The 25,655-nt window shown below is 55.6% G+C and overlaps 13 protein-coding genes across 13 annotated transcripts; 6 read left to right on the top strand and 7 right to left on the bottom strand.

Moving 5' to 3' along the window:
- Nucleotides 1-182: 182 nt before the first annotated feature.
- On the bottom strand, nt 183-1,090 carry J7T54_001788 (S-formylglutathione hydrolase-like protein; the record flags this gene model as incomplete). The annotated part of the gene is made up of 2 exons (XM_051503822.1): nt 183-266; nt 314-1,090. 2 exons carry the CDS (start codon nt 1,088-1,090, stop codon nt 183-185), a joined length of 861 nt encoding a protein of 286 aa, XP_051364768.1.
- Nucleotides 1,091-2,540: 1,450 nt separating this feature from the next.
- On the bottom strand, nt 2,541-3,113 carry J7T54_001787 (RNA polymerase Rpb6; the record flags this gene model as incomplete). The annotated part of the gene is made up of 3 exons (XM_051503821.1): nt 2,541-2,577; nt 2,635-3,021; nt 3,076-3,113. 3 exons carry the CDS (start codon nt 3,111-3,113, stop codon nt 2,541-2,543), a joined length of 462 nt encoding a protein of 153 aa, XP_051364767.1.
- A 398-nt stretch (nt 3,114-3,511) lies between these two features.
- J7T54_001786 (Transcription factor-like protein) lies at nt 3,512-5,008 on the top strand (the record flags this gene model as incomplete). Its single annotated transcript, XM_051503820.1, has 1 exon — nt 3,512-5,008. One exon carries the CDS (start codon nt 3,512-3,514, stop codon nt 5,006-5,008), a length of 1,497 nt encoding a protein of 498 aa, XP_051364766.1.
- A 278-nt stretch (nt 5,009-5,286) lies between these two features.
- J7T54_001785 (Zinc-regulated transporter 3) lies at nt 5,287-6,942 on the bottom strand (the record flags this gene model as incomplete). Its single annotated transcript, XM_051503818.1, has 3 exons — nt 5,287-6,368; nt 6,438-6,824; nt 6,888-6,942. 3 exons carry the CDS (start codon nt 6,940-6,942, stop codon nt 5,287-5,289), a joined length of 1,524 nt encoding a protein of 507 aa, XP_051364765.1.
- A 1,598-nt stretch (nt 6,943-8,540) lies between these two features.
- On the top strand, nt 8,541-10,205 carry J7T54_001784 (Bifunctional solanapyrone synthase-like protein; the record flags this gene model as incomplete). Its single annotated transcript, XM_051503817.1, has 4 exons — nt 8,541-9,012; nt 9,064-9,140; nt 9,187-9,657; nt 9,717-10,205. 4 exons carry the CDS (start codon nt 8,541-8,543, stop codon nt 10,203-10,205), a joined length of 1,509 nt encoding a protein of 502 aa, XP_051364764.1.
- A 697-nt stretch (nt 10,206-10,902) lies between these two features.
- J7T54_001783 (Mitochondrial nuclease) lies at nt 10,903-11,880 on the top strand (the record flags this gene model as incomplete). The annotated part of the gene is made up of 1 exon (XM_051503816.1): nt 10,903-11,880. The coding sequence occupies one exon, from the start codon at nt 10,903-10,905 to the stop codon at nt 11,878-11,880; it is 978 nt and encodes a 325-aa protein (XP_051364763.1).
- Nucleotides 11,881-12,101: 221 nt separating this feature from the next.
- J7T54_001782 (Polyadenylation factor subunit-like protein) lies at nt 12,102-14,362 on the bottom strand (the record flags this gene model as incomplete). The annotated part of the gene is made up of 3 exons (XM_051503815.1): nt 12,102-13,751; nt 13,799-13,914; nt 14,281-14,362. 3 exons carry the CDS (start codon nt 14,360-14,362, stop codon nt 12,102-12,104), a joined length of 1,848 nt encoding a protein of 615 aa, XP_051364762.1.
- A 995-nt stretch (nt 14,363-15,357) lies between these two features.
- Nucleotides 15,358-17,011, top strand: J7T54_001781 (uncharacterized protein; the record flags this gene model as incomplete). The annotated part of the gene is made up of 3 exons (XM_051503814.1): nt 15,358-15,607; nt 15,910-16,749; nt 16,800-17,011. The coding sequence occupies 3 exons, from the start codon at nt 15,358-15,360 to the stop codon at nt 17,009-17,011; spliced, it is 1,302 nt and encodes a 433-aa protein (XP_051364761.1).
- A 77-nt stretch (nt 17,012-17,088) lies between these two features.
- J7T54_001780 (Protein-S-isoprenylcysteine O-methyltransferase-like protein) lies at nt 17,089-17,856 on the bottom strand (the record flags this gene model as incomplete). The annotated part of the gene is made up of 1 exon (XM_051503813.1): nt 17,089-17,856. The coding sequence occupies one exon, from the start codon at nt 17,854-17,856 to the stop codon at nt 17,089-17,091; it is 768 nt and encodes a 255-aa protein (XP_051364760.1).
- A 1,072-nt stretch (nt 17,857-18,928) lies between these two features.
- Nucleotides 18,929-19,413, bottom strand: J7T54_001779 (uncharacterized protein; the record flags this gene model as incomplete). The annotated part of the gene is made up of 2 exons (XM_051503812.1): nt 18,929-19,049; nt 19,103-19,413. The coding sequence occupies 2 exons, from the start codon at nt 19,411-19,413 to the stop codon at nt 18,929-18,931; spliced, it is 432 nt and encodes a 143-aa protein (XP_051364759.1).
- Nucleotides 19,414-19,774: 361 nt separating this feature from the next.
- Nucleotides 19,775-21,850, top strand: J7T54_001778 (Peroxisomal biogenesis factor-like protein; the record flags this gene model as incomplete). The annotated part of the gene is made up of 1 exon (XM_051503811.1): nt 19,775-21,850. The coding sequence occupies one exon, from the start codon at nt 19,775-19,777 to the stop codon at nt 21,848-21,850; it is 2,076 nt and encodes a 691-aa protein (XP_051364758.1).
- A 903-nt stretch (nt 21,851-22,753) lies between these two features.
- J7T54_001777 (uncharacterized protein) lies at nt 22,754-23,278 on the top strand (the record flags this gene model as incomplete). Its single annotated transcript, XM_051503810.1, has 1 exon — nt 22,754-23,278. The coding sequence occupies one exon, from the start codon at nt 22,754-22,756 to the stop codon at nt 23,276-23,278; it is 525 nt and encodes a 174-aa protein (XP_051364757.1).
- A 183-nt stretch (nt 23,279-23,461) lies between these two features.
- Nucleotides 23,462-25,456, bottom strand: J7T54_001776 (1-phosphatidylinositol bisphosphate phosphodiesterase-like protein; the record flags this gene model as incomplete). The annotated part of the gene is made up of 2 exons (XM_051503809.1): nt 23,462-23,958; nt 24,013-25,456. The coding sequence occupies 2 exons, from the start codon at nt 25,454-25,456 to the stop codon at nt 23,462-23,464; spliced, it is 1,941 nt and encodes a 646-aa protein (XP_051364756.1).
- Between the last annotated feature and the right edge of the window lie 199 nt (nt 25,457-25,655).

Genomic DNA, 25,655 nt, shown 5'->3' with positions numbered 1-25,655 from the left:
GCATGTTTTTCGAAGATCAACAGCATGGGACGAGATATTTCTCCAAGTTGGAGGATTTCACTGGGTTTCGAGGAGGGTTTCTGATGGGATATGTGTTTTTGGCGAGATAAATGAGATGATGACGCGTGGACGATGTGATTGATTAATGGTCCATCTTTTCTCCCCTTCACATTCTCCAGTACTTAGAGCAAGCCAAGGTGTTTCGCCGCGTGCTTGACGTGATCTTCGCCAAAGGTCGAAATGAAAAAGTACGAGTGGTCGTACCCCTAGCTATCGTCAGATCGGTACTGCGACAGCAGCAAAGGCGACTTACATCTTGGTACCGCACCGTCACGTCCTCCACGCCGGCTTCTTTCACAGCCGCCTCAAAGTTCTCAGGCAACAGCTGCTTCTGCTTATAAAAGTTGTCCCCGGTGCCGACGTCGATGAGGGCCTTTAGTGGACCGTTCTTCCAGGACTTGACGAGTTCCGTGGCGTCATGCTTCTTCCACGCTGCCTTGTCGTCGCCAATGTACCCCCCAAATGCCTTCTCGCCCCACGGGCACTGCGATGGGTTGGCGATGGGCGCCCAGGCCGAAACGCTCTTGTACATGCCCGGGTTCTTGAGGTAGAGCGTCAAGGCGCCGTGTCCGCCCATGGAGTGCCCGGCGATGGACACCTTAGTCTTGTCGAGCTCCTTGAACTCGGAGAAGACCAGCTCGGGCAGCTCCTTGGTGACGTAGCTCTCCATCTGGTAGTGCTTCTTGTAGGGCTCCTTGGTGGCATCAATGTAGAAGCTCGCCGCGCTGCCAAAGTCCCACGAGTCATGCTCGCCGGGCAGGTCGGTGCCTCGGGGCGAGGTGTCAGGGTAGAGCAGCGCAAGACCCAGCTTGGACGCGTGAGCGTGCAGGAAGCCCTTCTCCGTGACGTTGTCTGGTGTACAGGTCAGACCAGAGAGATAGATCAGGACAGGGGCCGGCTTGGAAGAAGAGGCGCCAGGGGGAATGAACACTGTGAAGTTCATGGGTGTGGAGGTGGTGGATGAGCTGTGGGAGAGCTTGAGGAAGCGTCCCCCGAACGTGGTGATGGTAGCCTTGGTCTCGAGCGCCATTGTGAAGATTCGGGTCATACAGAGAGGCAATATGAGTTATGATCTGAAAGAATTGAAGTCGATAGAGGGGGAGGAGGATATAAGCTGCTGAGGAGACAATGCTACCAAGTCCGATACCCCACCATGCATGGATCCCGGGCGATCGCCGAGTTACCTCCTCATACGTCACTAAACATACCCGTACGAGGAGTCGAGGTTTTGAAACATGATGCGCCACGACTGACGATAAGAGCAAAGTCCGAAAACGGTTATTCGGATGAGATCCGAGCATCTTCATTAATAAACGGTTGCATAACGCGTGCTTCCATGACGCCCGCATCCCGGCCGATATAGGACAGCTCCTCGGGTCAACCTCTCTTCAGTGAACAATCAAAGCTCTTGATCAGGGTATCCCACTGGATAGCACCCAGATTGTATTTATTCTCGTAAGAAAAGTCCACGCCTCCAAAAGTACACCCTGTTGGACTCATGCAGATGCCGCCACAATCGTATACACGAGGGAAGCAACTGAAAGCTTCGCCATCGGGGGCAAATGTGTTGGTGTTCTGGTAGTATGGAGCAGGGAGCTGGTGGCACTCCTCCATGGAGTAGACCTGGTGGGAACATTGACCAGTCGCATTGGCGCCGGTGCAGATGAGGACCTGCGACAACAACGGTTAGCTTTCCCCAGACCAAAGTAGCATGCTAGCAGGCAAACATACGCCGCCAACCTCGCGTTTCATGAATGGCGAAGCGGAAGACGCGGTCGCCAAGAGGATTGAAGACGATAGAGAAGACAACTTCATTGTGCTCAAAGTGAATTAGTACATCTGGGTGATGTTAATTGTCGCCAGCGGAAACAGTTTAAAAATGTTTGAGGTACAGCGACGGACTTGACAGGATATGTTGCTTCGACGTCTAATAAGACCAGTCAGTGAGCACTAGTCTAGTAATTACTTGCTAACTTCGTCACTTGGTCACAAGCGTCCCCCATCGCCATGCGTGACCTCATGGCGCATTGTACCCAAGTTACACAACTACCACCAAGCCAATTGCCAACGGGGAGTGTCCCTGCTGTGCATTGTTTCAGTTACACCATGTCTATGGCATTGCTTCCTCTGCTTGGCATTTGCACTAGCCGTGACAAGAACATGGGTTGATCATGGGACTACGGGTACACCGAGTCTAGCTCCGCAAGCTGGGCAATGTCCTCCCATGGCCTCGCTCCTTGGCGCGAACAGCACAGGGAAATCCCGTACGCTGGGTACAGCAGCGCACTTGAATATTGTGCTGCAAGCAAGCAAGCAATGCGTGATGAGTTATGGTGCTATGTTAAGTCGTACCCCCTCTTTTCCTACCAAAATGATGTAAAACGCCGCGCTGTAATTGACGAAATTGTCCTGGAGACTCCGAGGCGACATTGTTGCAGCGATCCGCTGGTCCACGGGGTCCTCAGGCGAGGTATATGGCCTCACTGCAAAAGCTCCTCGCAAGTCCAATCCTCGTAGCTGCGCATGTCAGTTTCTCCTGCATCGACGACGGCATGCAAGGCAAAGAGAACTTACTAGCCATCCGGCATGTATCGCCTCACAATCAAGGGAATCTTTTTCTCCCGCAGCTCCTTGATCGCAATCTGCAGCGGGTCCGTCTCGCCCTCCAGATCGACCAGCACCGGCGCGCTCATGCTGATTTGCAACGCCCGGGTACCCAAGATGCGCGCGCGCTCGTACTTTGTCATGTAGGGGGTGGTCGTGCGCTCTTCGTCGGGGATCTTCTTGTCTCGGAGCGACTTCTCGGACGCTTTCGCGGCGCTCGCGGCGGCGGCAGGGTCGCCCGAGGGCACGACGTTGTCTTGGTCCTCGTCAAAGGTGCCGTTGGGGTTGTTCTCGTCGTCTTCGACGTTGACCTCGGGGTCGTAGATTTCCTCCTCCTCCTCAAAGTACTCCTCGCCGCTGACAGTTTAGCACGAGTCACCTCGTCGACCGACATTGACGGTTGAAACTCACCCGCCGACATCGACATCGTCACCCTCGTAATCAGACATATCTGCTATATGTCGGTGCAAGTTTTGCGCGTCAAAAAGAGCGAATGGACGGCCGGTGGCGGAAGTTGTGGTGGTGGGCGCAAGATGAAGTTGTCCTTGACAGTCGCGGGAGGGTGAACGTGAATAAAAATTGAGAATTGGAGTTGCAGCCGCCTGCAGCCTCGGTGAGCGCCAGCTGCATGCGCGCTAAGCTGCATTGAGTCTACTCGTAGAGGATGCTCACCGACACGGCCCACTAAACTTTCAGAAACTCGTCGCCAACCTAAAATTCTTGCGACTCCAGCAATACCCTACCTTCGCACTCCCGTCTAACAAGTTTGGTCAGCATCTGTTGAAAAGAGCTGGCCGACCCAAGAAATGTGGCATGACGGGCTGATTTTCCCCAATGCACAGCCATTATGATGGCTACTAGAACCGCAGTCGCCGAGTCTCTGGCACTACCACCCGCCAAACGATTGCGTCTAGACCGTGACCTCGATCTCAACATAGAAACCGACACCAACACCACGATTGACGACGACCTCTATACTGCCCAATCACCCATCTCGACAGCGGATACAGTCTCATCTCCGGCAACTACCACCGCAGCTACTACGCCTAAGACTCCCCGGTTTCCATCTGATCTGAAGACCCTGCCTTGCACCTGGCCGGGTTGCCCCAAGACCTTCAACCGACCCGCCCGTCTACGAGATCACCTCAACTCGCACACCAACTCTCGACCCTTTGTCTGCCCCTACGATGGTTGTGAAAAAGACTATACTGTCGACAAACATCTGAAGCAGCACATCAAGGCGACCCATACCCAGGAACGGAAACATGTCTGCCCCCGAGAAGGCTGTGGCAAGAGCTTCGTCACCGGAACACGCCTAAAGCGTCACCAAGCGGTTCACGAAGGGGCTGAACGATTCAGGTGTCAGGACTGCGGACAGAGCTTTCGGAAAAAGGACACACTCGCCAAGCATGTTCGGAAGGAGCATCAGGGACTCAAGGGCTTCCCATGCGCAGAGAAGGGCTGCGATGCTGCATTCGACACAAAAGCATCGCTACGCAAGCATGTCGAGCGGGAGCACGGGACGGCGAGATTCTGGTGTCACGAATGTGCCAAGCAATCGTCTCCCGACGGAGAGCCACGCGGGACAGGCTTCACGACCGAGCTTCTGCTGCAGAATCACCTGAAGCAAGAGCACCAGGACTGCATGTTTTGCGAGTTTAGGTCCTCAAAACAAGGCGATCTAGAGAGGCACGTCGAGATGCATCATTCGGGCAAGACGGTTGATGACAGACGGACCGAGCCATGCTCCTATCCGGATTGCGACAAGTGGTTCACCAACAGATCCAACCGGAACAACCATGTTCGAACGGTACACGAGGGCCAGCGATTCATCTGTGGGGGCATCACAATTAACATTGGTGGGTGGTCGAATGACCAAGGGTGTGGCGAGCACTTCACCTCCAAAGCGAGGCTGGAGGACCATGTTCGATACGTTCATCTGCGTCAAGATCGACCCAAGGTCTCCGTGCCAGCAATTGTGCCGGAGCAAGAGAGACCTGGTTACCTGGATACCCTGGTCCACGGTGCTGTGGACGCGGTATACACATGCTACGTCTGCACCCTGCCATTCAACGGCCCCGAAGAGGTGGATGCGCATATTGCAACTGAGCACCAATCGTTCGACCCCGACAGCTTCTTCCAAGACGGCGAGGCTTTAGATGCCGGTCTGTTTGGGATGGACAGCCAATGCCCAGCAGACAATGAGCAGGAAGTGATTTTCGCTGCAGACGTGGATTACGGTGCTGCGAATGACGCATGGGCACAAGACGAAGAGAACATCTTCAATTTGGCGAGCGACTCGCCCCGTCGGGAGAATGGGCCTATTGACCCTAATCTCTTATGATGTATTTGATTTGCGCTCGCGTTGGGAACGGAAAAAATCATTACGGCATCTGGCGGGGACATACCTGCACTTTTACGAAGCACATGAACTCTATATAGACGGGTCGGGAACCGGCTCGAAGATGAAGCGCAGACAACGTCGTCTTTACGATAAGTACATTCTTCTCTAGTGATGTTGAGGTCAGGTCCCTTTGCCAAACGCCATGAAATCACCCTCTTGCGCTCTTTGATAACCCAGCCTACCCAAGATTCCGATATCCAACCCCGAGACCATCTAGTCTAGTGCCCACCAAACAAGGCGTTGCTGAATCCAAGGATCGCCATGCCCGTGAAGCCAAAGAAAATACAAAGGTTGCGGTTGTGGTTGAGGCTCAAACTCTCCACAAACAGCTGCAGCGCCACGCTGACCATGATGCCAGCAGTAATGGCAAAGAGGCACGCATACGCAACCGCATTCGGCTGGATGTTTGTGTGGCTCGCCGCCTTGAACCAGAGGACAGCAATAGCAGCCCCCATCGGCTGCGACAGACCGCCTAGCATGGCTGACCAGAGCATGGCCTTCCAGCGGGAGCCCAGGGCCATGTAGAGCGGAAGACACATGGCGAATCCCTCGGAGATGTTGTGCACGAAGAGGGCCATGAACACGTTGAAGCCCAGAGACGGGTTGGCGTGATTGGTGGCGTAGGTGATGAATCCCTCGGGAAATTTATGAAGGGCGATAGCTATTGACGTCTGGAGACCAATGGAGAGAAAGGCGTTTTCAGGCACGTGATGGTGGTGTTGCGATTCGGCGTCTACCTCGACATCGCTGCTGGTCAGTGACGACGAGTCTTCTTCCATCTGGTATCCCTGGTCTGCGTCCTCCTCTTCGGGCGGACTGAGAGGTTCCCGTGATGTCGCTCGGCTGAGGAGTGTCCTCGGCGGATTGGGACCGTGGGCCGCGTCTCGCGATCGACTGCGCCCTGCTCCGTGCAACGCAGAGCCAGAGGCTGGATAGAATGGCCCGGTCGTGGTTCGTATCAAACTGCCATGTCGCGGTGCTAGCAAGGATCGATTGCCCAAATGCTTGAAGCATTCTTGGCCACAGGGGTCCGAGTACCCGTAGCATGAGCCTCCCGCATCGCAATCACGCTTGGTGTCCTTGACAAAGGACATGACCCTATCTTGCACCTGGAGCATGCTCGGTCGACTTCTCAGGCTGGCTGAGTCGTTGGCTACCCTGGGTCGATTCGCAGGCGCAGAGTCGAGGGTCTGGTTACACTGCAGAACAGCACTATCGCTCTGCTGGGGTGCCAACTGGGGGGCGCCGCTCGCCAGCAAGGGTGTCGACTCCGATGCTGTGATGCCATTTTCGGCGATTTCTGCCATTTTGCGGTTGGTATCGTGAGGTGAACGCGTGTGAGAATTTTGGCGCCGGGCGTGGCTCGTACGTGAGCGGTGTCTGCTCCTGCGCTCGGTCGAGTGATGGTCGTGATGGTCGTGCTTGTGCGAGTCCTCGTGGGTGTGGTCGCAGTCGACGACGTGTGACGGCATGTACTGGTGCACCAAGCGGGAGATGGCCTGGATACCGAAGAAACCCACCACGAACGAGCCCATCATGATGAGTCCCGCATTCCGATCCGACCAGTTATCATTCTTGAGATATTCCTTGGCCTCTGGTAGCATGCTGTAAATCGCTGAAAAGAGCATGACACCGAAGCTCAGGCTTAGGGACGCGGCCAAGAAGACGTTGCTCTCCGCTATGCGAAATTTATGCTTGCCCGGGAAAAGTCGCACAAGCGCATCGACAAAGATGATGGCGGCTCCGAAAACGCAAGCTGCGGATGATTAGTATTCTACTGTACTCGCACAATGTTGGTTGACAGTGACGGCGAACATACCAACACCACTGATGATGCACATGATCCACCCACGAGCGTCGTTGCTCAGTTCCATTGTTGCCAGCGCCATGGTGATGCTCGACCCCGGTCTGAGGTCCTCTGGTACCGTGAACCGACGATCGAGGCGACTGGTCGCGAGCTCATGCGAAATCCCGTCTTGGTTCCCAACTTCGAAGAGCCAATCCCTGTCTCGTGCGTTGGCTGGCGAGCGGCCCGTCGTCGACGCGCACAATAAAGATGATGTTCTGCGTGGACGAGATTGACGTCGGGGTGCCTGGGCGAGATGATAAATGCGGGAGGATTTTCACAGGGCTGGCTTGGCGGCTTCAGAGTAGCGGCTTCAGAGTGACGTCTTGACCTCGGACGCAGGGTCCACTTGGCCTTCTAGTAAGTACTGACTACGCTGGAGTGTTGGAACGGCTGTTCGAAACGACCTCCTTACCAGGTTGAATCGCGGATTAAGTAAGGTAAGATAAAAGTTGGCCTACCACGGGTTACGCGAAAAGGGTCTGTCCAGCTTCGCTTCACCGCAAGGGAGGCTCAGACTCGTCTTCCAGTCGCGTTGCACGTACAAGTACCTTGAGCACTTGAAGAACTAATTCTGCCCGCTTTGAGGGCCATCAGGGTTCTCATTGAGCGCGTCTGGTCAGCTGCATTTGCAATTCCATCAATGCATCTGCTCCGATTTGTGCAAAGTTCTTCTCTGCGTGTTCGTAGGTACATTCTGAGCGCTTTGTTCACCAGATGCACGTCGAGTATTACCCGCACCGTCCGGCTTCGATGAGGCCGATGAGTCTATCACGCAACAGATGAGCACTGACAGCTCGGTTTGCAGAACGGCCTGGACTCGTCAATGTCTCGTGGAAGGCGAAGAATGCCTGCTCAAGGTTGTATCGAGGAACCTCGACCCCAAAAGCTGCTGTTTGGTATGATTTGGGTTCTATAACACCCTGTCAGCCGCTTGTTCCCGCCCTACCTTCGGTCTTCGAAACATCGTGAGCTCACAAGAGTCCCTGGGCGAGACCCTATGAACCCGAGGTACCTGGTGGCATGGACTCATGGAGAGCGACTAGACTCTGACCATGGTTTCTTTTCTTGGCTGCCATATTCCAGTCTCATCTGACTTGACTCGTATTCGGCTTCGATCACAAAGCCAAGGGCCAATGCGCGGCCAGACTGCATGTCAGCCATGCATGGAACCCTAGACCGAGATCCGCTGATTGCAAGGTTTGCGGGGCAGACTATTCTATCTCTCCTGGATCAACAGAAACCCTCTTACGAATCGGTGACGACGAACCGGCTGATGGTCCACACTGCAGAATACAACAACGTGTGTATCCACCATAAACATCGCCCCTATGCCCTCCAACAGGGGGTGCGTATTCGGACAAAGTATTCGGACTCAGCCTTTGCGAGCCCGAATTCGAGATCAAAACACAATACTGTGTTGCGTAGTCGCATCGACTTGAGCGGCAGACTCATTCACGCGTTCCTTCGCAATGGATCCCCTTGTTAGGATTAGATCTGGGCTTAAGCATGCCCATTTCGGGCTCAAGATCCGCGATGTGTTTTGCTTAAAAGGGAACATGTCTCTCTGTTGAAAAATGATTGTTTTCCCATCGGCACTACAACTCTCCGCTCCCCACACGAATCATGTTATTCCGCACTGCCACTGTCTTCGCCGCTGTCGTTGGCGCTATCCAATGCACAGATGGCAAAGAGGCGCAGAAGGCCTGTTATGAGCTCGAGGAGGCCCTCCCCGAGTTGGTCTCGCGCCGTCTGCAGCTCGGCGATGCTGGCGAAATCCTGGACTTCTGGTCCCTGACCGTCCAGGACCAGAAGCCTGCGTGTCTGGTCCGGCCCAAGACAACCCAGGACGTCGCCGAGACCGTCAAGATCCTGAACAAGCATCCCAAGGTCCAGTTTGCGGTCAAAAGCGGAGGCCATGACCCGAACCCAGGACACGCCAACGTCAACGGGGGCGTGTTGGTCAGTCTGAACGACATGAAGGGTGCCACTTTCAACGAGAAGAAGAAGGTGGCCTGTGTGAAGCCGGGTGGCGAGTGGAATGATCCTCTTGGGGACCTCGCGGAGGCCGGTGTTGCCGTTGTCGGTGGACGTCTTGGTGAGTATGCGAGTCACGTCCCTTGGAAAACAGGAATTAATGACCGTGTAGGGGTTGTTGGTGTCGGTGGTCTTGTCTTGCAAGGCGGCATCTCGTTTCTCTCGGCGCAGACAGGCTTCGCCGCCGATGTATGTCACAACCTCCTTTTTGAAACTTCAGCTTGCTAACCTTCAGACCGTTCTTGAATGGGAAACGGTTCGAGCAGACGGCTCCATTGTGACTATCTCTGCCGAGTCTGACCCTGAGCTTGCAACCGCCATGCGTGGCAGTGGCTCACAGTTCGGTATCGTCACCCAGTTCACCATGAAGACTGTGCCCGTCGGCCAAGAGGTCTGGGGAGGCATGCGCATGTATGCTGCAGATCAGGTCGATGCGCTTTTCTCAGCACTGCACGACTTTATCCCTGCCAATAACGAGGACGTCAAGGCGGCGATCATTCCCACAGACCTCACAGCAGCTGGCGGCCCGCCTCTTTTCTTGGTATTCTACTTCTATCACGATGCTGAGCCCCCGACGGAGGGTGCCTTAGCCAACTTTCTTGAGATCCCCTCCACGCTCGACACAACCAAGACCCAGAGCTATGCAGGTTTGCTACAGGCAAACGGTGCCAGTGCGGGCCTGCAGTCGGCTCGTCAATCTTTCAGGGTGAGTCTAACTGGAGTTCGGAAGCAGTTCGTGGTCACTGACATATCATGCAATAACAGACTTTCACCGTCCCCTACGTCGCTGACGCACCGCACATGTACAACGAAATCAGCCTCAAGTTCAAGTCCATCATCGACGATTTCCTCAAGAGTGCTGTGCGACCCACAACGCAATGCTCAGTTGCTTTCCAGCCCTTCCCGTCCATCATCGCCAAGCATAGCCAGGAAGCCGGCGGCAATGCGATGGGGATTCACCCTGACGATGGTGACAGGCTCATCATTGAGACGCAATGCTCTTGGGCTCTGCCCTCGGATGATGAGCTGGTTCGTGAGATGTCCAAGGAGATGGAGGACTGGTTGAAGACCAAGGTGCCCCAGTGGACCAAGGGACAGGTCGATGGTCTTTATCTGCCGTACTTTATGAACGACGCGGCTGGCGACCAGAATGTGACGGGTACATACAGAGACTATGCTGCGCTGAAGGCTCTGCAGAAGCGAAATGACCCTGAGGGTTTTTGGAGCGCGCGTGCTGGTGGCCATAAGTATTAGACAGATTTGATGACCAAGACTCCATTACCGTATTATAATTCCGATGCATGCTATAACACAAGCTACATTGTCACATTGACAATTGTCTTAGACAGTGAAGTCATGGTGACCATCATGTGATCCTAGTTTGTCAATACAACTCAAAGTCAAAGCCGTCCCCCTCCGATCCTCGATGCGAAAAACCCGAATTCGAGAACAATTCTCTACAATACGTTTCAAGACTTTTTTCGTGTCTTAAAGTAGACAAAACCACAATGCATCACACCCCGCCCCCCACCAGCCCGTTGTGCGCCGTCTGCCAGCAACATTGGGGGGTTTGATGTTGTGGTTTTGACCCGTCTGGCGATGCGAGTATTTGACTGTAAGCCGTGTCCACAGGGTAGTCAATATTCATTGAACAGCTACACCCGCCGCTAATGCAAGTGACCCTGCCAAGACACCGAGAAAAGATGACCCCAAACCCGTGAACACGCGCACGCGAAGCCTCTTGACCTCAGGAGCCTTTTGCCAGCGTCACACTCTTCCGACTCCAACACGAGGAACTGGCACAGCTCAGACGTTGGTCTCCAGACGCAATCAGCCTCGTATTCCGCCTGAATCGACCCGGCTTCTTTAAATACCAACCGTCACCATGTCGAAATCCATGGCCATGATCGCTTGCCTCAGCGCAGGAGGAGGTGCCGCATTGACAGCAGCAATGTACTCTCTTCGAGCCGAACCCAAGCATACCCAGCAAGCCGCTACCACGACGACCACAGTCACAACAGCTGGCGCGCCACCAGCGCTGCCTATGCCATCGAATCTCCCGCAACCACATATCCAGACAACATCGGGCGTCCCTCTACCAATCGCGCCCGTAGATCCAGCCGGTCTCTTCCAGTATGGATTCCCTGGCCCCGTCGCCGACGTCGCCTCCCGTTCGGCGCTCATCTCCTCGTACGACCGCCGCCTGCGCAACCCTCACTGGGTGGTCGAGCACATCACCCCCGCCTCGCTCGCCCTCCGTGAGGGCGACCGCAAGCACAGCTCCTTTACCGAAGACGATGCCGTCCCGCAAAAGTTCCGCGGCGCACTGAAGGACTACTTCCGGAGCGGCTACGATCGCGGCCACCAGGTCCCCGCGGCGGACTGCAAATGGAGCCAAAAGTCCATGGACGAGACCTTTTACCTGACCAACATGTGCCCCCAGGTCGGCGAGGGCTTCAACAGGGATTACTGGGCGCACTTTGAGGACTTTTGCCGACGTCTCACGGTCAAGTACCCCAGTGTCCGCATCGTCACCGGGCCGCTCTATCTGCCCAAGAAGGACCCCGTGGACAACAAGTGGTACGTCAAGTACGAGATGATTGGGTCTCCGCCCAGCATCGCCGTGCCTACCCATTTCTACAAGGTCATCTTCGCCGAGGATGGCCGGGAGGGTGGCAACGTGGCCCTCGGCGCCTTCGTCCTGCCCAACGCGCCCATTGCCAACGACAAGCCGATCACCGACTTTGAGGTCCCCGTCGAGGCGGTGGAGAGGGCGAGTGGGCTCGAGTTTGCGACCAAGCTCCCGGTGCAGAGGAGGAGAAGGCTCTGTGCAGACATGACCTGCGCACTGGTCATCCGGGACTACGCTGATCGCCAGAAGGCGTTCGCCAAGGGGGACAAGAAGGCTCTGCCATCACCAAGGGCTTGAGCTGGTTCTCGAGGTGGTTTCTTTACTTCAACGTGCATATGGAAATTGTATTGGCCACAGATAGGGAGATGCGAGCAGGACATGCCTTTACTGTAGATTAGCAGCATCATCAGCTTTAGATAGAATATCACAGGACAAGACCCTCAGTCTTGAACTCCATTCATGTGTCCTGTGTACTTTACAAGGTATCGTCGAAAAGATAACCCCTCCCTCATCAAAAACTATCTAGCTCTCGTGTAGCGTCCCTGCCGCTGCTCGCTCTTCAGACTGTCCTCTTGACTAGGCAGGGGTGCCCGTCCCCGGCGTGCATTTTCAGCATCCGCAGCTGATGGAGGCGCTCCCATGCCAGGGATACCTGGGGGAGGAACAGGGAACCCTCCGGGGGGTGGTGGGGGGATGCCGCCTGCGCCAGGAGGAGGGGGCATGAAGCCTGGTGGAGGCATGCCGGGCGGAGGTATAGGCATACCCGCATCCTGTAGCATCTTGAGAATGGTGGCTGGGTCGGGCGGGTTGTTCGGATCCAACCCTGGCAAGGGCGGCAGCGCACCGTTCATGCCAGGAGGTGGGATGGGTGGTGGTGGCACAGGTCCGCCGGCGCCGACCCCGGGAATCTGTGGGGGGGGCGGAGGAACAGAGTTGCCCAAGCCAGGAAGCTGAAGACCGGGCGGTAGGCCTGGGATACCAGGCCCAGCACGAAAGTCTTGGTCCACGAGGGCATCGGCCTCGTCGTCCAACTCCTGCATCTCCTCTTCCTGCCGTTGTTTCCTATTGCCTCTGCGGTCCCACGTGCCCTGAGCCTCGGCGGCGGCCTCACCAATGTGGTACCGATCCAGAGCGACGTCTGTATCACCGGGTCGCGCACGAGTCCAGAAGCGCGTGATGCGGTCGTTGGAGCCGGAAGCCATAATGTGGCCCAGAGGGTGCCAGTCCATAGTCCACACCGCGTAGTCATGGGCAAAGGGAAGTTTGTGCATAGGCCAGATGGACTGGGGTGGTGTCGATGTTGGATCCGGACTGTCCCAGGGCGATATGGTCAGGGCCTGCCCTGGAGGAGGGTTGGGTGTGTCGAGCAGATAGTGATGGATGGCACCGTCCATACCTCCCGTTGACAGGAGGTTCGCGTGCACAGGGTGCCACGTCAGTGTCGAGATGTCCTTCTCGTGACCTTTGAGAAGACAGATGTCGCGCATGATACGTAGGTCGAAGACGCGAGCTGTTTGGTCCCGTGCCGATGTTGCAAGACAGTGGCCTTGAACTTTCTCGAAAGAGACCTTGGTGACCGTACTTTTGTGCCCGTGCAATGTCGTCAAGCAGTTTCGTTGCCTGGGATCCCACAACTTGACAAGATGGTCCTTGGACCCGGAGACAATCAGGCCAAGGCGATGATGCCAGTCCACACTTTTTGCATCCCAGCCATGGCCTTCCAGCTTCGATTCCTCAATACCCTCCGCGAAATCGAAAATCTTCAGCGTCGAATCATCGGATGCCGTGACGAATTTGTTGTCCTGTGGACTAAAGGCCAGATCGCGGATCGGGTCGCTATGCGCATTGATATTCTCGACGTTGTTGAAGTTGGGCAGCCAATACTTGATCACGCCGTCGTGGTCGCCCGATATTAACCACTCATCACTGTGGGAATACTCTAAAGCTCGGATCGCGGAATCATGCGCCTGCATAATCGTCTCAAAGTTGAACCCCGTGCCGTTCCATAGCGTGAACTCGCCACTGGTCGACGCGGTGAGGAGGCGGCGCCCCTGAGGTGTCCACCGGACAACGTTGACGGGATGTTTGATTTTGTTGAGGGAGGAATGAAGATGTTTGATAGGTATCGTATCAGCCGGCTTGGCTGGGCGGCCAACGGGTGGGACCATCTGGGTATATTAGAACCTGGGATTCACCCTCGGGCACGCATGCTTACATCGACAATATAGCTCATGCCCGGGCGTTCAGCTTCGCCTAGAAAGGCGGGCTTGTAAAGAGGGCCCCGGTCTCGAAGCCATCGCGTGACTGTCGCGCTGTAGTCTGTCACAGGTCCTGAGCAATGTCAGCAACTTGCACGGTCGTTGAATTATTGGGCGAAGGCAGGCTGCAGAGTCACCGCAGCCTCGCCACAGTGCTGTGGGATGTTTTGGCGCGCCCTGTGGTATTTCGGCTTGAAGAGTTCGCACCATCGTCACACGACCTGGTCTTCACGAGAATGAACACCCGCACTTGGTCACTGGCCAGGTGATGATAACCTTGCTCACTGCTGCACCGCACGGAACCGGAGGTGATAGACCACAGAGCCGAATCCTCTCAAGATCCAAGTCCCCATCGGCGCCGTCTGCGTTGCCTGGCGTGCTTGGTGTTGTTTACAATCGCCCGCCTCAACCCAATTCACTCAGTTGCACCGAGACTTACTTCGTCCGCGAACCCTCGGAGGGCCGTCCTGCCCGTCGCCGCCCTTATGGCCATAAGGCTCGCCTCTTGGCTCATAGGCCATGGCGCTGGTGTGCTTCGTTGGCCTCGATCATCCGTCGACGCGTCTGGTGAGGCAGATGGGCCAACACCTTTGCTTCCTCGCTGAACTTCGATTGGTTGATAAAAGATCCGGTCTCTTTCAGGCTTCTGGTAGAGAAATTTATCCTGTTTCGGGCACGAATGCGCCACGTTTGAGACAATGAGGCTGATGAGAGCTTCACTCATGATTGCACCCAGGTCTGAGCTTCTTCGCGCTCGAGAATCCCAATCACGTGAGTTCTGAAGATTGCTTAGTCATCACACTGAGCCATCACAACTGTAGCCCATCAGGTGCTGCACTACCTCGTGATTGAGGCTGAAACCCATTTCAAGCCATCATAAAAAATGGTGCAAGGATCAGCCAGCTTTGTTATCATTCCAACAGTGAGCTACAATGGGTGAGAGTTCCTGGTTCGCAATGCTTACTGCGTACATGTGTGAAAGGAAGAACGACTCCATTACTATGGAGACTTTCACATGCTGCAAGAAGGCCAACAAACCGGCCCTGGACCCTGGAAACGATCTCCAAGCTCGAGAAAAAGCCCCGCTAGGGTCGCATGCTCATCAAGCTTCCAAAAACCTGTCGGGTTCGCCGGTGCTACCCGCAGGTAGCTCTGAAGCTTCTGTTCAGGCACCAGGTCCTCGAGCCCGCACACTGGCATGCATCCCCCACGGCCAGGTCTGACATGGAGGATTTCCCCCCCTCCTAGATTCTTTAGAAATTAGTGTCTTGCGGGTTGTGACCTTTTTGAGTATGTCTCTTGTCATGCATCAGCAATGGCAGGAACCCAGCCGAGATAGCGTTATCCAACTTCGTGCATGCTCGCTTCCCTGCCCCGCCAACCTGGAACTTTAACAGCCTCCCAGGACTCGTCATTCCTCATCATCATCGCCCAGCTCGTCCCTCTTCCTCTCCCACATTCAGCTTTTGTCCCTGGATACTGCAGCCTCGCGTCTCTCCCTCACGACGTAGCTGCGATGCGCGCCTCGTCGACAGGCGTCCAGGCCGCCAATGGCGTCACCAATCGCAGGAGCAATGTCACCGTCACAGACGTGGAACCGTCCAATGCCACCACAGAGGAGAAGGTCAAGGCAACACCGCCGCTGCAGAAGAAATATCGCCATGTCGCGGCTGTTCATGCCCAATCAAGGCCGTCGTGCTTGAGTCATGATGCCCAGGCCAACCCAAGTTTCCTTGGGTTCCGCAATCTCATGGTGATTGTGCTGGGTAAGCAGCTCCCTTATGCCCAGATGACAGGCCTGGACTGACAAGGGGCAGTCGTGGGAAACTTGAGACTTATGATTGAGAATATCCAAAAGGTTTGTTCCATGTACCAAGGACTTTTCCATCAAATCTGATTGCTCTTCAGTACGGCGTTCTTATTTGTGTACGGTGTCACAACTACAGCCGATCAGATATATTTATCGGGCTGGTTCTCTACTTCCTTATTCCATGCCATCTCTTCGCCGCCTATCTCATCGAATTAGCGGCAGCACAGCAAGCGCTTGGTTCGCGCAAACGAATCAAAGATGGGCAAGCAGGCCCATCAGAAGAGGACAAGAAGAAGTTCCATTCGACTTGGGTTCTGGTCGCCTGGGCACACGGGATCAACATCACCCTGGGACTGGCCATCACCACGCTCGTCGTGTACTTCAAAATCTTCCACCCGCTCATCGGTACGCTCACCGAGATGCACGCGGTGGTCGTCTGGCTCAAGACTGCCTCGTACGCCTTTACCAACCGCGATCTCCGACATGCCTACCTTCACCCAGTCAAGGGCGAGCTGGTGCCCGAGCTGTACGCTAGCTGCCCCTACCCGAAGAATATTACGATGGGGAATCTAGTCTACTTCTGGTGGGCGCCCACCCTCGTATACCAGCCTGTGTATCCCCGAACCGATAAAATCAGGTGGATCTTCGTCATCAAGCGGCTGGGCGAGGTCTTCTGCTTGAGTGTGTTCATCTGGTTTGCCACAGCGCAGTACGCAACGCCTGTTCTCATCAACTCGCTCGAGAAGATTGCGTCGCTCGACATTCCCTCCATCCTCGAGCGTTTGTTGAAACTATCCACCATCTCACTCGTCATTTGGCTCGCTGGCTTCTTTGCTCTCTTCCAGTCTTTTCTCAACGCCCTCGCTGAGGTCTTGCGGTTCGGCGATCGCTCATTCTACGACGACTGGTGGAACAGCGAGAGCCTGGGAGCTTACTGGCGCACATGGAATAAGCCTGTCTACACCTACTTCAAGCGACACGTGTATATGCCCATGGTCGGCAGGGGATGGAGCCCCAAGGCGGCGAGTCTGTCCGTGTTCTTCATGTCGGCTGTTCTGCACGAGATTCTGGTCGGTGTACCGACGCACAATATCATTGGTAAACTTTAGACCCCTTACCATTCGAATAGCCGTGCTGACAAGTCTTAGGTGTCGCTTTCCTGGGCATGTTCATGCAGCTACCGCTCATCGCTCTCACCGCGCCTCTGGAGAAGAGGAGGATGGGACAGGGGGGTAAGTTGATTGGCAACATTATCTTCTGGGTCTCCTTCACGGTTCTCGGCCAGCCATTTGCCGCTCTCATGTATTTCTACGCCTGGCAGGCCAAGTACGGCAGTTTGAGCCGGAAAATGGGCGCCTGACCTGGGTTTCTTCCACTGGTGTTCACAGAGAAAAGGGTCGTAATGGAGGAGGAGATGACCTCTTAATTGGCTGACATTTACTTAATGAACGGAATCTTCGTCCCCACCCTCTCTCGGTATGTGATGTAGTTTCTGCCAAAGAACTCGACGAGCTTCTTCTCCTCGCCTCTGATCCTCTCGTAGAAAAAGTACCACAGGACAGCCGTGTACGCGACGAAGCAAATCAGATTGCCCAGCACTATCTGTGTTCCGAGCCCCCACCAGAAGAAGCCAAAGTAGCTCGGGTGCCTGAAGACGGAGTAGATGCCCGTGGTGACGAGGGTGTGCGTGGTGGCCTTGGACTGCTGGATGTGGTGGTTGAAGCTAGCTCCCGCCTGTAGCATGGCCAGAGACCGCACAATCTGCCCGATGAGCACAAGGCCTAGACCAAGAGGAACGACAATCCACGATGGTGCGAGTACCCGGTTGGGGAAGAAGTAGCCAACAATGACCGTCTCGAAGAGAGCACTGGTATGCGCAATGGCATAGCTGGGCCAGTTGGCCGTCAGGAGGAAACTGTCAATCCCCGCCACGAGCGTGTTCTTGTGCGCCGTGGTCCAGAACTCGAGGAAGTGAAAGAGGCTGAGCGCCCCCAAGAACCACGGGGCTCTCCACAGCGGACTGTCTGTGAAGGAGAGAATGGCCAGTGTAAGGATGAGCGACGAGGCAAGCGTGAGCCCGAGGCAAAACGCACGAAGCGCAATGCCGGAAAGCGACTTTGACTGGCCGGCAAAATAGGGTTTGAGGGTGATCAATGTCTGCATGGACGGGTTCGTGTCGCTGTTGAGTAGATGGTTGTCTGCCATGGTGTTTTTCTCTAGGCGCAGTTGGGGCGTCGTGTGCGGTAGGGAAGGTGAGGAGGATGAGGATGAGGTGAATGTTTCGACGTGTCTGAAGAGAGACATTAGAGCAGATCGAGGTGGTGTTTGACGTCAAGACTTACCACCTCTGGTTCAAAGGGTGACTTGCCTTTGCTTATAAGTTCTGGGCTGACAAGTGAGGGGAATGTAAGGCTCCTTCCTGCTGGGGGATCTGGTGATGATTGTTCAACGGAACAATATCAAGAATGTGGCCCGAGCCGTGGAGAGCACGAGTCGAGTGCTGCTAAATTCAGGGTCCGTGATGCGAGGACCCACCTGCATTGGATCGTAGGCTCATGGAGGGTACGGCTCATTTGTAGCATCGCAGGCTCAAGGCGCATGTCATACTGTGATTGATAGGTTGGGGTATTACAATTCTATTTCTACACAGCCGTCCTCTGTGCAGTTAGGTACATTAGTTCGAACAGCACCGTGTAGGCGCACATATGTATGTGCAATTCTGTGATTGGGTTCACCGAGCAGACCATTGTCCCCAGGCATTCGCCAGGCCGTGGAGTACCTTTGGTTCCCCAGTGCTGTGTTCAGAGATTGTACCGCAGCTGAGCACACGCGCGAACGCGCGACGACGGTCTCTGCAGTATAGACTGCGCTGGAGCCGCCTGCGTATGGCTTCACCGAATAAGATGTCAACGCTGGGTGCAAATTCGATCCAGACCGTTCGCAAGACCGCCCGATAGCAGGGGACAAGAATGAAACGCTTGTGCCTTCACGAGAAGCCAACAGCCCATTGAGGATATCGCATACGCCTGGTATGTAACGGCTCCGGCTTGCCGGTCATAGTCTGCCTCAACAGCCAGATATGGCTGTACTCTTCCGGAGCTCGACCAAGGATGCACCACACTGCCAAGGTAGTAAATTGAGTTGATAACGTGACCAAGGTTCGGGCGAATTTCGTCTTGACTGCTTGCTGCATGCAGCGAGTCTTGCGACTTGGCGATGCTGTCGTGCTGTTGCTTGTTCTGGTCATCGACCCGGGCATCCGCGGGCGTTGACATCTTCAGAGGCCACCTTGGATCGTAAACGAAGAGATAACCAATATCAGCAAGTTGATGAATCCCCACGTGCAAGGGATCCAAGTGTTCATTTCGTAGTATCCGGCCGAATACACAGCTCCGAGCCTACAGCAGTCAGCGTTCTTGATCTCGCCCTCTCTCGGTTGCCCAAGACTGACATGAGTCCCACGATGCTCCCTGAGAGGATTGCTTCCAGGCCAGCAATGACCAAGTACACGATAGGCACCGCCCAGAGGTACTTCCACGTGGAGATCCGCCAGCCATGCGTAAGCAGAGCCACCACGACGGCGCCTAGGTGGAAGAGCGCATAGACGATGAGCGTCCAGATGACCGTAAAGCGCCAGACATCAGAAACGTAATAAAGCGTGTAGCGTCGATCCTGGCTATAGTCGTAGACGGTCCCAATATTGAGGGACGGGAATCGGGGTGTTTGGTAGTTGCGCGGCGGCGGGTTGTGGTACCCTGTCATTATCGCTTTGATTGCGGGTAAGGATTGAGAATTGGATGCGTCCTCGCGAGAGGCTAGGCCTCGGACGCGTTTTGTCGCGTACGATGGTCGATAGCAAGTGGTGTTGAGAAGAGGTGAGTACTCCGTACGGTAGCTTCGGATCCCGTTGGAGTTGGGGATCTACGGTAATCCGTGTGCAGGGTAGGCAATCGACGTCATGAGGTTGGACTTGGTCGCGACAGCCTCGGCAATTGAGTGACCGAGGATCTGCAATGCTGTCTGCGCATTCCAAGCTCCAACTTCCGACTCTCAACTTCGACCACAGGCGATGAACAAGACGTCGACTTGTTTACTGTTCTCTCAATAGTCAACTGGCGCCACAATGCCTGCGGACCGACTGCTCAACACGGTCCTCCAGTATTATCAAGACGTGCACGATGGTCCCAAGACCGAGCAGATCATCGGAACGACGACACATCTCTTGACCCAGCTCTCAAACCCATTAAACCTGGGCGTCCTCACGTCGCAGCTTCTCACCGCGCGCGCAATATGGCACCAGCCAGACGGACTGCGCACTGCTGTCCGTATCGTCAGCATATACAACACAGCCGCTTTGCGAGTCTACGAGCACGAGCACGAGCACGAGCGAGACGCTGGCCAGAAGACTCCGGTCCTGCAACCGCGCGAGCTTGGAGGTCTACAGTGCGATGAATGGACGAGGGCGGTCGTGAAAGGCGCCGACGAACGCTCGCAACGATGGAAGCATCTTCTGGTCCTCACTGGCGTGCTGATGGGCATGGAGAACGAGGGTAGGAAGGGGCTGTCCCGATCGCTGCGGAGCACCCTAGAAGGAGCGGTCGTGACGGCCGCCAACCTCGCCTTGCAAGACCACCTGTTTGATGGCGGCATCGCAGCAGGGTCCATCGTCTTGGCGCTCAATTTCGCGTTCCCGCTGCTGTCCGAGCACCACCGAGCACAGATTCATTGCAACTCACTTTTGCCTCTCACGATCTGGGCGATCACCGGCGAGGAGGGCTTCGATAACGGGTCGTTCCTTGAGCACATTGGACGCGAAACGACAGAGAGCGTTGGGGGCATTCTGGAGTGGCCTTCTGCGTCGCCCTCCTTCCGCGTCATGCAGAACATGGCGCAGAAACCTTTGATGGGCAACCTGGGTCCTCTGTCCAAACTCGCTGGCTTCGCCATCCTCAATGCCTCTGACACACGAGCGGTTTTAGATGCTCAAGACCAGCTGTGGGCCTTCAGTCAGAAGATCTGGGAAACTTGGTCTCGCTCACTTCTATGTGACGTAGATCCTGCTTTCGAAGGCTCACGGCTCAGCCAAGAGACCCTTCGCAACACATGGCCCGCGCTGTGGCAGACCTTCAAAAGGCTGCTTTTCGGTGTGTCCTCCATACTGCAAGCCGTTGTGTCGCGAAGCCTGTTGGATCCGCACATGTATAACGATGTGACTGCGCCGGAGGTTGCCGTCAAGTCCCTGCATATCCTGAGGAACCTCTACTTCATCTCGGCGCGCGACGGCAACAGTTCGTTTCAAGTCTATACGTTTGCGTACATGACTTCGATTGATATTGTGTCGAGATACGCAGCTGCTTCTGAGATCTTCCTCAACGAGATCAAACCTGCGGAGTCCTCTTTGCCGACGCCCCAGGCACAGAGGATGCTGGATCTGTTCTACCTCAACCTTGCTGAGCATCTACCCCTGACACTCTCCACGGCCGCATGCGATGACCTGATTGTCAAGCCGGCGTTGGTATATATATCCCACGATGGGGAGTTGACGCTTTCCATGGTGCAGTTGTTCGAAGCTGCCCACAGTGCCGCCTTATCTGTCATGTCTTGCCCACAGCACGGTCCCCTGACGATTCGCGTAGCACCTTTCTACATCATCAAGCTATTCGAATCCTTCCCGACATTGATCTCTCCTCGACAATTCCGCATGGCCTTCAAGACAGTCATGCAAATCGTGTCCCCGCCGTTCCCCATCGCTGCACAAGAGCCTCACATGTCCGAGACACTCCTAGAGATGCTGTGCATGCAGATGGTCAACGCGGACACAGCACCTCTACCGGAGAATATTATGGCGCAGGACCCCGCGTACCAGGCATCGGGAGACGAATTGTCGCAACAAAGCGCGATAGTCTTGGCCTTGATTGATTCCCTGCCATTTCTACCTTTGCCGCTTGTGGAAGAGTGGCTGTCTGGGGCAGCTGAGTCACTGCATGCCATTGAGGATCCTCGTCTTCGCGAACCAGTCAAAAAGAGATTTCTCGACATGCTCGTGAGTGGAGAAATGGATGTCGAGCGAGCGGCCATCGGCGTGGCCTGGTGGGGGACCAAGGGCGGTCGGGAGATGGTCCTTCACGGGCACGCTCAGAGCAGGCCGGCAATGATGCGCGGAGCACTAGTCAGCGAAGAGAAGTCAAGTCGGCTATGAGGAGACTGCGACGGCTGCACGCAACTGGAGCCTGGTAGGTTTGAAACTTCGCCAGGCCACAAGAGGCATGCCCCGTTTGTACAGCTTGAAACGCAGCTCCCACGTTGAGCCATTGCCCGACTCATCAAGGCAAACTATACACATACTTCAACTATTCCAGCCTGCTTGGCGCTGCGACGTTGTTCTTGGCATGGACGTCCGAAGAACGCGAATCAAGGGAGACTACCGAATCCTCAAGACTGAGATCGAAAGCAGAACGTGAATCAAACTTCTTAGACGACACCGGTTTTTGCTCGGCTGCTACGTGTTCAGCCCATGCTGAATTACCATGTCAAGTCTGTCAAGGACAAAGCGGCTGGAGAGCTACACCCGCCCCAGGATATGTCGGGTGATGCCGCATATCACCTTTTTCCGCGAATGCATTTAAGGTTTGCGCCTAAGGACAGCCATTCAAGAAGACCCTGAATGCGCGCCCGAGTCATACAGAAAGGGAGGGCACTGTGACGTGACTGGACTGACGGCTGGGCGTCGTGGACGTCCGTAGCGAGCAGGCGGCGGATGCTTCGGGATAAAGGGGGTGGGTGGGGGAAGATGGAGAGAGAGCATATAAGCCAACTTGAGCCCCTGGTAATAGCGCGTTATTCCTGATTCTGGAGAACACAGGTCACATATCTCTGTATTACTTAGTTTTGTGTCTCGTTAACCAGCAAAATCAGATCAAGATGTCAGACATGCCACCCGATCAATACGAACGCGTACCATCAACCCCCTTTCCCGACCCCCCTTGAACCCAAACTCACATGTGATACTAGACCGAGCCGCCCACGGAGTCATACCGGTACCAGAGTGAGCATTCGGTAAAGTTACATCTGTGTCTAAATCTCTGGACCAGTGACTGACACCATGCGCAAGCACCATGTCGCCGAGCCAACCCAACGTCGAGATGCCCCCAGAACTCTAGGCACCGAAGCGCCGCTCAACACGTCGACCGGGTACGCCAAGAACCCCCTTCCCCGGCAGCGGAGCGACTACGCGCATTCCGACCCCCAGGGGCGCGCCGGCGGCGGCGGCGGCGGCCTGGGCAACGTGTCCGGCATAGACTCGGGCCGGCGAGACGACAACAGCTACGGCAGCTCCTATGCGGGCATGGGTCGTGACCAGGAAGTGGACAACCGCCCGCGCCACCAGCAGAAGAGGAGGGACAGCCTGGTGGGGAAGATCATGGAGAAGACAGGTGGGGTTCTGGGCAACGCCAAATTGCAGGAGAAGGGGCACGACATGAGAGAGGCCAAGGCGAGGGGCGATGATGGCGGCCATGTACGTGAACAAGAACATGGACATGGACATGGGGGCGGCACCGGGGAGGGGACCGCGCCTCGTCGTCGTGCCAGTGAACGTGATCCGAGGGACGCTTCGCACACTGATTGATTCACTGGGGTGGGGGTCATCGTCTTTGTCATGACGCCAGTCTGGGCAATGGTTTCCGTTTTCATGGTGCATTCGGGCAGTTGGTATGCAGGAAGAAAGGAAGAATGAAATTCGTGATGCTGCGCTATGCATGGTCGATACGCCGGCTTCATGTGCTAACGATGTACCTGTCTCACAAAGATTCTACACCATCGTCTTCTCTACCTTGACCAGGATGACACCCTCCGTCAGGTCGGCCTCGGAGTTCAACAGGTGGACGAAGCGATACCCCTCGCCTAGCCTGTCCAGCCTCACACAGCACCAGGCCGCCAGATCGTCACGCACAATCTCGTCGTCCCGGACAGTGAAGCGCACAAACGTCAGCTCCTCCACAAGACCGGTGATCTCGGGAAACTTGATCACTTCGCCCTTGAGATCAATGTTGACGCCCTCGTGGGTCTTTGTGCGCGCCTTGTACTCGCCCTCGCGCTCGTGGCCGCCATTGGCAATGCGGCCGCCTCGTTGGCCCTCGGAGCCATCGACGTGCAACTCGACCTTGATATACGGCTCAAAGCCCTTGGCGGACTTATCATCGGCCGGAATGGGGATGCGCTGGGCGGCTAGGAACGTGATGCTCAGAGACTTGAGGGTCTTGATGGTGATGGCTTTCTGGGGGCGATCTGGCAGGTCCTGGCGATAGCCTGTGCACAAGTCAGCATGATTCATGCTCAGATCACGACAGGGCCTCCTCCTACCTTCTGGCTTGAGAACGTATCCGCCTGTCCCCGAAAACATGCCCTCGTTCAGCATGGTGCCTTCATCAACTTGCTGCCAGTTCAATGCTACGACCTGAGCCCCAGAGCCCCAAAACGGCGCCGGGTTCAGGTTCGACGAAGTGATTCTTGTTCCCTTTGGATACGTTCTCATCAAGTACTTTTTGTTGTGCTCCCACAACTCGACGCTCCTGTTCTCGTGGTTATCGAGGAACTTGGTCTCGGAAAGGGAGAAGATATGCGTAAGCATGGTGGCTTCGGGTTGCGCAAAGTCCTTGAAGGATATGCCCCGCGTGTAGACGCCCAGACGAGAGAGGTCTTGGATGATCTTGGAGGGTTTCTTGTTCTTCCTGTCTTCAGCTGGCAGTCGGTCATCGTCATCGTCGCCGTCGCTTTCCGAGCGTTCTGGGGAAGAACCTGGAGGGGCAAACTTGACCTTGACGAGGATCTTGGACTTGAGCTGCTCAGGAGACGGCAGCGCGTCTGGCTCGGACTCTGGTTCCGGGACGAGGTAGTCGGCCCAGATCTCCTTGATGATGCTGACCATGATAGCCTGCTGCGCTGGCGAGCAGTGCACCTCGAGACTGACAATGAGCGGCGTGTCCGTCACCTGGAAGGCGCTGTCCCGAATCGCCACACAAACGTCACGAAAGGTGATCTCCTTCGTGAGGGTGTATCCGTGCAGCACTCTTGGCTCGACCAAGGCCACTTCGGGCGCGTCCTCCTGCGTCGATGCGCGGGGCGCTGTGGCTTCGCCTTGGCCATTCACCGCTGCCGCGCCCTCCTTCTTAGCCTCGCGATCCTCTAGGCGCTTTCCGATGCTAGTCTTTTCTAGCCTTGCAGAGAGCGATTCTGGCAGCCGCTTCTTGATGGAGCTAAAGCGACCCAGGCCGCCCTTTTGCGATTCCTTCTTGCGTGACGACGAGGCTCTTGCCCGCTCCTCTTCATCAGAGCTACTCATATCTGAGTCGGAATCGTCGCCATCCCACACGTCCACTTCTACGCATCGACATCCGCGTAGCAGGACATTGGTGTAGCTCTCGGTTGTACTGTCACTTGACAGCTGGTTGCCTGAGAGATAGGTGTTGTGTGACGAGGAGATGAAGTAACTGGAGAGAGGCCAGCTGAGGTCGGTGGGGGGCGGGTCCTTGATGATCTTGCTGTGGGGGGAGGTCATGTACTCGAGGAATCGGTTGAAGTCAAAGTCGCCTGTCTGGGGGATGAGTGTCTCGGACGGGTCGTGCCTTTGAACGTTGGTGAGGAACGATTCAATGTCTGTGGAAGTCCATTTCTTCTTATCTGGGTTTACGCTCGCGTGGGCATTGTAAATGGAGCGAAGGTGGGCGAGGACGTGCTCGTCGACGACTGTGATGGTACGCTGCTTGGCGCCAGCACCGCCGCCAGCCTTGACTGATGCTTCGGGCATTTTCACAGTCTTGCGTGTGAGTTGTAGTCGAAGCGATGGGAAAAGGTGAAAGTGAGGAGGACTTGATCGGTGAGCAGGGGTAAGGCGTCTGCGGTGCTAATGAGCGGGTGAAAGGCGGTGTTGCGTCTTTGACAACGCAGCTGAAACGCGCGTTGGGGTTAATCGTGCAACAATAGTGTCGCGTCCAGTAGTCGAGACC

Source organism: Emericellopsis cladophorae, assembly GCF_022114955.1.
Source record: "Emericellopsis cladophorae strain MUM 19.33 chromosome Unknown NODE_6_length_900724_cov_123_231613, whole genome shotgun sequence".
Classification (NCBI taxonomy): Eukaryota; Fungi; Ascomycota; class Sordariomycetes; order Hypocreales; family Bionectriaceae; genus Emericellopsis; species Emericellopsis cladophorae.
Note: the sequence above shows the minus strand (reverse complement) of the source record. Positions and strands in the feature narration are given on the sequence as shown.